Genomic DNA, 10071 nt, shown 5'->3' with positions numbered 1-10071 from the left:
CAAAGGTTAAAGGAGAATCGACTCTAGCTTAGCACAACTAGTATCACACAGAAGGTGTGGGGATTAGGTTTCCCAGTTGTTAGAGTTCTCCCTTATATAGTCTTTCAAATCAGGGTTTGCAATCAATGTTAGCTTGGTAACAAAGCATTCAATATTCACCGTTAGATGAAAACCTGATTAGATTCAATCTAATATCTTTCAACCGTTAGATCAAAAACTAGATTGTTACACACAAATAAAATGCACGTTTCTAGGCTTGTGTAACCGTACCCAAACTTGTACATTTGTTGGTTCAACAATAGTCAACCAAATGGTTAGCCATATGATCACTTTCATATCAACCATATTCTTCTTTACCATAACTAGTTCAAGTGACTCAAATGAACTAGTTAGAGAGTTGTTCAGTTGCAAGGAAATCTTATGTAACTACACAAGACACAATCGAAGTAAAAACGATTTCATTCACTCGAATCGGTTCATGAACTATATAGCCACGGTTTGCAATTTGCATTCCTTAGTTTATATAAGAATAAGTTCACAAACATCGTTTTTAGATCTAACCTACTCAAGTTCGCGGACTTAATTTCCCGGACGGAGTTCACAAACTCCAAAAGAATTTCTCGGGTCGAGAACTTCCGCCAATTCGCGGACTGAGTTCGCGGACTTGGCTCACGCCACTATTCTGGTTCTCTTGATCAACAAAGTTCGCAAACTTCGGTTCAAGGAATAAGGACTTATACATATATGTGTTTCCACAACAATGCTTATATCCTCCAATGGTTATATAATCTAAAGTCTCATTTCAATCATTTGAAACATTCTTAGAGGACGTTGATATTCTATAGTTGTTATTCACAAACTATTTTTCGTCAAAGTAAGCAATTTTCAAAGTGATTGAAACTTGTCATGACTTTCGTCACTAGGTAAAGACGAACTTGGCTAAAGCGAAATCTTACCAACACATATTTCGAGAAATAGATTGGGGAGATAAACTCGGATCGACATAGCAAATGCGTATAATCTAAGTCTATATAGCAAAACGACTTTTGTCTCAAGATAGGAGATAAAAAGACTTTTGAGTGATAGATAAGTTCAAGTCTCCACATACCTTTTAGTCGATGAAGATCCACCGGTTCCTTGAGTAGTCCTTCGTCTTGTATGATGATTGCCATGGAGTTCTTGAGCTCAACTACACTTTCTATCCTAGTTCGAGACCTTACCTATAGTAGACTAGAAATCAAGACTTATAATTTTGATCACTAACATTGACAAACATGCTTGAGATAGCAACGTATGCGAGTACCGAGCAATGCTCTAACAAATCTGGTTACCATAATTAATATTATTATCTCTCTGCTTCATCATTCAAACCGTTCATGACAGGATAGATCGAGGATAAATGTTCTACAATTGCTAACATTAGCATTATTACACATCTACCTCATAGACTTAACCATGCTCGAGACACCAATAAAGTCACATAGGGGGATATTCACTAGTGTTTTGGTCTGGCGTCCTACAACACTTGCGACGTAGCAATACATACACAACGAGATAGTGAGTAAGTCGTGCTAACAATTGAAGGAGCAAATGGAGTAGTGCTTTGATAACCACCAAGTCTCCCTAGCTAAGCGGAACTGGTTCAACCACGATTTCCCACTTCTCTACTCTTTCACTCATCTTTAACCGTCACCAGTTACAGGGGATCAATCTGTTAACTACCTATGCTACATAGAGGTTCCAAAACCTATGATATAAAAGGATAACTGAAGTTATCCTATCAGATATTAGTCATATGACAGCCATATCCCAGAAATACCATAAGAAAGCTTTCTCTTATTCCAACACAGAGAAATCATCTATAAAGCAGTTCAATACATCCACAATCAATTTCCATTGATCTCAAACGCCTTCTTAGCTTCCCACGCTACAAAGCGAATCTGGATCGACCATTTCTTGGTTTAGACTAGATTCGTACAGATTGGTCTCTCGAAATCAAAGCACTCCCGTGTAGTGAATTTTGTTTAAGGGTTTAGACGATTTGCTCTCTGCCTACTCCACCACTTTACACATTATCCAGTAAACCATTTTTACCCAAAAACAGGTTCACTTGTGAAATTACGTATTATTAGTCATATACTACCGAATTTAGATAATCCAAGATAAGATCCATCACAATTCATAGTAAGAAAAAATAGCAAGGGAGGAGTCCAGTGAAGATTTTGTCTGCTTATTCTACCAGCCGTAATATGGATAGTATTAGCAACAACAGAAGCTTGAGAGTTGATACAAACTCTTATATGTGGCCATTTATCCCATCATTGAACCAGTCAATGATCCAGTCTTTGAGGCTACTATGACTAGAAGAATGTTACCAACTAAGGCTAACCAGGCAGCTCTTGCAAAGTCACAATGCATAATGATATGAGAAGCAGTTTTGTTCGCCTTATATCCCATGAAACAATTAGCTTCCACACCATTAGTAGCATAAAAATTTCTATCTCTAGTGGCCAGAGTGTTTATAAGGCATTTCCACAAGAAGTGCTGGACTCTAAGAAAAGTTGGAAACTTCTAAAGTTTGATCCACACTCCCCTCATAACAGGATCAGTAGTACCTTGATTGTATTTCTCATAATACATCTTCTTACATGTAGATTTGAAAGAAAAATTCCATTCTTTTCCGGATTTCAAACCAGCATATCCTAATAATTAGAGTGGATTGAGATTTGCTGATGAGACCTGCCACTTCAGGAATGAAAAGTTTGTGTACTAAAGTATGATCTTAACCAGTACCAAAAGAGTTAAAACTTAGGCAAAGAAACTAACGCGTCTGAAAAACCACACATGGTTTCAAGCCCGTCTCACTAATACGACTAATACTGTATGTTTTACGTTATAAATCCTGATCCGGTTATTGCATATGAAAACCTTTTAAAAACATGAATTTAAGGGACTATAAATTATAAAAATTATGGAATCCAATTTTCACTGCCAACGGTTAGATGTGATACCACGTTACCATACAACATTCCACAGGGTTTTTTTTCTTTTTTTTTGAAGCATTCCACGGGCTAGCATGCAGTGTTATTGTCGGAGTTTCGGACAGAGTGAGAAGAGTTTTGGGGCCAATCCGGTTTTCACCTTCAAACTGGCAGCATCAGAACCTAGCAGAGCTTCTAGACGAAGGGAGGGAAGAATCAGAATGCGTGTCAAATATGTGGCTAGAATTAACAATTCTGGAGACAGTAATGACACCAATGGTAGAGACAACGACAGCAATAAGAAGCCCAAAAGAACTTTGTCAGTTCGAGATGCAAATAACTACCAAATTGTATTTGGAAGTAAACTATTAAGGGATGTTCACTACCAGGTTCATTCCATTATTGGATTTGAAGCAAGTCCTAGCAATGAGCAGGCAGAAGGAGCAATGCTCTGAAAGCCCTCTTAAGGTGCCCCTTTGTTCTTTTCTGTCTGATAATATTGGTATGAAGATAATAGTGTGGAACTGTAGGGGGGTTTCGAGACCTTCCTTTGTTAGGGTCATGACGAAATTGATTCAGAAACACAAACCTGTTGTTGTTGCGTTGTTGGAGACTCGTGTTCTTCAAGAAAATGCTTCTGCTATCGTCAGTCGTCTTGGGTACACTGATTCTTTTATAGTGGACCCTCATGGATTTTCAGCGGGTATGTGTTTGTTGTGAAATTTTGCAGATATTGACATTCAAGCTACTTCTGAGTCTCTTTGGTCAATTCACGCGGTTATCACAGCAAAATTTCAAAAGCCTTGGGTGTTATCTTCAGTTTATGGTAGTACCAATAAGGTTTGTAGAAAGAGGGTGTGGGATGAAATGAATGTTATTTCTGGAGTGCCCAATGAGGGATGGATGATCATGGGAGATTTGAATACAATTGCGGCTTCTCAGGAAAAAAGAGGCGGCAGAAAACCCACTTGTAGCCAATTAAATGAACTGAATGATGTCATGAGGAATTGTGGACTGTTGGACTTGGGAGATAATGGGCCTAGATGGAATTGGAATAAGAAAAGAGTTGGTTTGGCTAACATCAAAGAGAGGCTTGATAGGGTTCTTGTGACTCCCCAGTTCTGCAATCGTTTCAGCATGGCCCAGGTATTGCATCTCCCTTACTATAACTCTGATCATAGAGTAGTTTTAATCGATCTAGATCCTAAAAAGCCTTTTACGCCCCGCCCTTATAGACTCGAGGTTGTTTGGGCTGAAGACCCTCGTTTTAATGATGTGGTTAGAGTTGCTTGGCCCATCAGAGAAGAGGGTTCAAATTCTGGTCAATACTTTAATAATGTTGATAGGTTGCAGGGAGACTAGAGTTTGGAATAAACAAGTTTTTGGTAGTCTTCAAAGACAAATTCAGGATGCTCATCAAAAGTTGGTGGATGCCCAACTTAACTTTGATGTGGATCCTTCATTGGATACTAAAGATAGTATGACCGATTGCCTAGTTGAGTACCTTAGGTTGTTAAGGAGTGAAGAGCTTTTCTGGAAACAGAAATCTCGTGTGACTTGGTTGCGTGAAGGTGATCTTAACACGAAGTACTTTCATATTGCTATTATGATTAGGAGACATAGGAATTCTATTGTCTGCCTTAAGGATGATAGGGGTATATGGTTAGATAATGTTAAGGATATTGAAAATCATAGTGTTAATTAACCATTTCTCTAATTTGTTCAATTCTTCGAATACGTGTTTTGATCATGACGAGATTGCTTCTCTATTTCCTAGGGTGATTATTGAGTCTGAAAACAATAGATTGATTGCCCCTGTTAGAGAAATGGAGATAAAAAAGGCAATCAATCAGCTTGGGACTCATAAAGCCCCAGGCCCCGATGGTTTGCAAGGTTTTTTCTTCAGAAAGTACTGGGATCAGGTTAGTCAAAATGTCATTGGGCTTGTTAATGAATTTTTCCAATTTGGCCATTTAGATAAGAGGCTTAATAAAACCTATATTGCTTTAATTCCTAAGAAAAGTAATCCTGTCAGCATCAAGGAGTATAGGCCTATCAGTTTGTGCAATTTTGTCATGAAAATTATTACAAAAATTCTCACTAATAGAATTAGACCTATGCTTGACAAAATTATATCTGAAAATCAACATACTTTTTTAGCCGGTAGATCTATTTTTGATTCTACGGTTATTTACAATGAGATCATCCATTCTTTTAAATCCAAGAAAGGTGAGAAAGGATGGATGGCGTTTAAGATGGATTTTGATAAGGCTTATGATAGAATTAGTTGGGCCTTGATTGCTAAATTAAGGAGCTGCATTGGTTTTGACCAAAGGTTTATTCAATGGGTCATGATGTGTGTTGAGTATGCTTTTCAGGTTCTCATCAGTGGTTCCCCTAGCCAAAGTTTTCTGTCATCTAATGGGATTAGGCAGGGAGAGCCTATGTTTCCTTTCCTCTTTATTCTATGTCTTGAAGCTCTTTCTAGGCTTATCAAGCATGGTATTGGATTTGGTTGGTTTCTCTGTTGCTAGAGGGGCCCCAATCATTTCTCATTCCCTTTATTCAGATGATAGTGACATTTTTCTTAAAGCCAATTATAAAAATGCTTGTAATTTGAGACTAATTCTTGATAAATTTTGCAGTTGGTCCGGACAGAGAATTAGTGATACTAAATCTACTTTGTTAACTTCTAGTAATCTGTCTAGGAGTTTCACTAGAGGGATGGAGAACGCTTTAAGGGTTCAAGTGGCTTCTCATCCTGGTAAGTATCTTGGCATACCTCTTCAATGGGGTAGGGTGAGTGAAAATACTTATGTTGACTTAACTGAAAAGATTGAAAATAGACTTCAAGGTTCGAAGGTTAGGACTCTTAATATGGCCGGTAGATCCACGCTTATTAGGTCTGTCCTGGATCCAGTTTCTAACCATATTATGTCCATGCTTAAGCTTCCTAAGGGCCTGTTTAATAAGGTTAACAGGTTTAGAAGAAATTTTCTATGGGGAGGGGATAAAGAAAGTAGAAAAATGCACAATGTAGGTTGGAGTAAGGTTTGCTTTCCAAATGTTTATGGTGGCCTTAATCTTAGGGATTTGGAGTGTAACAACTTAGCGTTGCTTACTAAGATAGCTTGGAGAATTTTTGAGAATCTGGATTCTTCGGTCTCAAAAGTTCTGCAAGCTAAGTATCATAAAGTACTAATTTTTGGTCTAACTCTAGCAAAAATGGTAGCTCTACTAGTTGGAAGAGTATTCTAAAAGGGAGAGACGCTATAAAGGGTTGTTTTAGATGGAGTATAAGTAATAGGGAGGATGTTGACTTTTGGAATGATCCCTGAGTTGACAATCTCCCTTTAGATGTTATTTCCAATGTGGATGTTACTTTAATTCAGCATATGAAGGTTAAAGATGTTATTCAGAATGGTAATTGGTGTCTCGATGCTGTTGATAACCTTATTTTAGCTCATATAGCTGATAAAATTAAGGCTATCCCTCTTAGTATTGTCCATAATACTAGAGATAGGCCTGTTTGGGAGGGTGGTAAGGATGGGAAGGTCAGTGTTAAAGAAGCTTATCATTATCTTATCTCTAATAAGGTTGTTAGTCATGTTGTCAACACTAACTAGAGTTTTTTATGGAAGCTAAAATGTCCCCATAAAATTAAAATCTTTCTTTGGCAGATGTGCCATAACAAACTGAATGTGAACGAATCTTTATATCAGAAAGGTATTGGTGCTCATCTTGGTTATAACCTGTTTGATAATGATACTGAAACTATTAATCATCTGTTCTTTGGTTGCAATGCAGTTTGGCCTATTTGGAGGAAAATTCATAATTGGTTGGGATTCATGATCCAACCTGATCTTATGAGTCCTACCTTTATTAAGGATCTTTGTAACCTTAAAGGACAAATTGGTGGTCTTAACTGGGGATATATTCTTCCTTTCTTGTTATGGAATATTTGGTTAGGAAGGAATAAGGCTATCTTTAAAAACCAGAAGTTTAATGCTTTTTGGATTCTGAAAACCTCTATCAGAAGTGCTGGAGAATATTTGGTTGTTAACAATGTGATAACCAATCCTAATCGTAATGTGCAGGAGATATTGGTGCCCTGGAACCCACCTATGACTGGGTTTCATAAATTGAATTCTGATGGATCTTCTGATGAGTTTAAAAATGCAGGTACTGGAGGAGTTATCCGGGATGAAAGTGGAAGGTTTGCTGCTTGCTAATGTAAGCACATATTCAAGAATGACAACCACAAAGCTGAGTTATGGGTTGTCCGTGACGGAATTAAGCTGGTTATCGATCTTGGTATTACTAAGTTGGAAGTGGAGAGTGATTCTACTTACGTTGTTAAATTATGCAAGTTGGAGAGAGAACCTAGATGATACCTCAAAAGCTTAGTTGACGACATATTGGAGATGAAGAAGTCCTTCGAGGTCTTGAGTATCGACCATAGTTACAAAGAGTCAAATTTTGTTGCTGATTCCCTTGATAAAGCTGTTGCCGCAAGAGATTTAGAGGGTATATGGACTAAAAATCCTCCGGAGAGTTTAGTGAGAGTTCTTAATGATGACTGTATTGGGAGAGGCTTTCCCCCGAATGATTTCGAGTGTAACTCGTTAGTTGTTTGTAGATTCTTGTTAGACGATCAAAAAAAAATGCAGTGTTATTGTCAATAATTTTTAAAAGGGATATTTTGTGTTTCTTCCCCTATAAAGATAGCTAATTTGAGTTTCCTTCCCAAAAAGATTAAAATTAGTGTTTCCTCCCATCGTTACTTTTTCCGTCCAAGCCTCTGTTAGCTAAGTCAACACCTATGCACGCGTGGCATAAATTGTACACGTGTAAATGGAAGTACCAGAAACACCCTCCCATACTAATTTAATCTAACGGTGGTTGATAAAGTGAAATAATGAATGGTGGAGATTTAACTAAGAATAGATCAAAACAAATGTTAAATCTCACAACCCTCATCTGCGAACGAATGGTGTTGATCATTGTAAGATAAGTAATAGAATTTGGATATCTATTTTATTCGGAGAGACCAGCTAATGGAAATTAATAGGTTTGCTGCTATTCAGAGTCGTTGGCAGCAAAGAACAAAGAAGAAATTTATGAGGGTTCGAGATTAATGAAGTAACTGGAGAGATGGGTTCAACGGATTTTAAGGGTTTTAGATCGAGAGCAACATGGCAGAGCTAGGGTTTGCAGTGGATTTGAGTTTTCAAGAAAGAAGAGATGAAGTAGGGATTGTTTCTGGATAGATGAAAAGGAGGATGTCGGGTTTGATCTTGATTTGAAGATGAAAGAGATCTGTTGCTGCTACCTATTTGAAAAAGAAATTTAAAAGATGATGGCCACCAACAGACTCCAACCTTCCGTGTTCTTCATCAATTAAAGACAACAATCTTCTTTTGCGCCTTTGTTTGCTTAAATCCTTTCCCGACCCATCAAAACAACATCGATTTGACCATCAACTACATCGATTCTTACTTCTGATTCGTGATTCAGACTTGATCTAACTGAAACAGAAGAATAGGATTAAGCTGGATATGGGAGGGAATTATTGGGGTTCTTCTTCGTCATTACTCCAATTCATATAAAAAAAAGGTTTTAATTAATTCGTAAAAAAAGTTTCTTATGGTTCTCCAGTTTTAATTGATTTCATGTTACATCAATATCGAATGAATTTGAACAGATTATCTCTATGTTTTATATTTGGTTGATTATTAATTGGTACAATCTAGTGATTATGTGTGTTTGTATTAGATAGAAACATCAAATTAGAATGATAAGTGCATTGTTGGTAAATTAAATTGAGTTGTGGAATTTGGGTATTTTGTTCTGTTGTTGCAAGTGATATACCGGCAGGATCAGCTGAAGAAATTTCAGATGAACTACCGATTAAGAAGACGAGGGTGTTTTAGGAAATTTAGTAAAATAAAACTTATATATGCCACATGTACAGTAGTGCTGACTCAGCTAACTGGAAGTTGGATGGAAAAAGTAACAATGGGAGGAAACACTAATTTTAATCTTTTTTGGGAAGAAAACACAAATTAGTTATCTTTACGGGGGAGGAAACACAAAATTGACCTTTTTAATATTAATATATAAATCTGAATCAGTTGTCAAATTTATTTAGAACTCTCACACCTAACAAATTGGGCGGTTAATTATAAAGCGAATTAATCATTCAACGAATGATAATCTAGTCACACTTTCTAAATATATCCTTGCCTATGTTCAATAGAATTAGAGTATATTTAGTACTTGGTGTTGATAGGCTCCAAACATAAAAGCCTACGTTCTGATGCCACCCTTTGCAAAGACATATAACACTGCAACATTTTTGACTATCCAATCAAAGTTATAGATTTAGAGGTGCTTATTGCATTACAAACCTTTTATATAACATGTCCATGTGTCGGTAAACCTAGACCATCAAAATCTAATGCATACAACCCCTTTTCTTTCTTTAACACAAATTGGGAAGATGGTGGCCATCTATGGTGATTGCAATTGGTCTCTAAAAAGACTTAACTAAAACCATATTAGTGCTCCTATCCATCCTAATACCTAATTAAGAATAAGTTAAAGAACCTAATTAGTTCATTACTCAACCAACCACTAACACCAATGATTCCATGAGTCCAAGCCTAGTGGGGGCAAAATCTAGTCTACCATCAATCATTCTTTTTCTTTTTGACAAACTAGACTAAAAACGCAAAACAAGAGCTTGACCGACCTGGGGTAAGATATCCGCAACAACCTGCTATCTGTGCTGGTGGTTAGAAGTCCGCACACCATTTAAACTTTTACTATTTACTGTCTACATAAGCATCTATCTATGGCTTGCCAAAGAAAGCAGGGAAGTGAGGCAGGACAACTGAAATCTATGTGCCCCATCAACACGTTACTCACATGAAACATATGTGTAGGTACACATTTCATCTTCCGCCACGTATCCACAAAGACACACGTGGAGGACACGCGGCTGAGAGCATCAAGAAATGATATCACACGTGGACAGCCAAGAGACGCGCCTTGTCAAGATAGCGTCACCACCCACCAGATCCAACGG

General features: G+C 37.4%; 1 protein-coding gene across 1 annotated transcript; it reads left to right on the top strand.

Annotated features, from left to right (window-relative positions):
• Nucleotides 1–3542: 3542 nt before the first annotated feature.
• On the top strand, nucleotides 3543–7213 carry LOC113312041. Its single transcript, XM_026560813.1, has 7 exons — nucleotides 3543–3684; nucleotides 3802–4259; nucleotides 4390–4643; nucleotides 4759–5499; nucleotides 5627–6230; nucleotides 6374–6577; nucleotides 6662–7213. Exons 1-7 carry the CDS (start codon nucleotides 3543–3545, stop codon nucleotides 7211–7213), a joined length of 2955 nt encoding a protein of 984 aa, XP_026416598.1.
• Nucleotides 7214–10071: the final 2858 nt, after the last annotated feature.

Source organism: Papaver somniferum, chromosome 9 (genome assembly GCF_003573695.1).
Source record: "Papaver somniferum cultivar HN1 chromosome 9, ASM357369v1, whole genome shotgun sequence".
Classification (NCBI taxonomy): domain Eukaryota; kingdom Viridiplantae; phylum Streptophyta; class Magnoliopsida; order Ranunculales; family Papaveraceae; genus Papaver; species Papaver somniferum.
Note: the sequence above shows the minus strand (reverse complement) of the source record. Positions and strands in the feature narration are given on the sequence as shown.

Coding starts and splice junctions, on each gene's coding strand:
- LOC113312041 (XM_026560813.1), top strand. CDS start 3,543: ATGACGAAATTGATTCAGAAACACAAACCTGTTGTTGTTGCGTTGTTG. Junction 3,685..3,801: donor CCCTCATGGATTTTCAGCGG/GTATGTGTTTGT, acceptor TGTTATCTTCAG/TTTATGGTAGTACCAATAAG. Junction 6,578..6,661: donor ATTATCTTATCTCTAATAAG/GTTGTTAGTCAT, acceptor TTTCTTTGGCAG/ATGTGCCATAACAAACTGAA.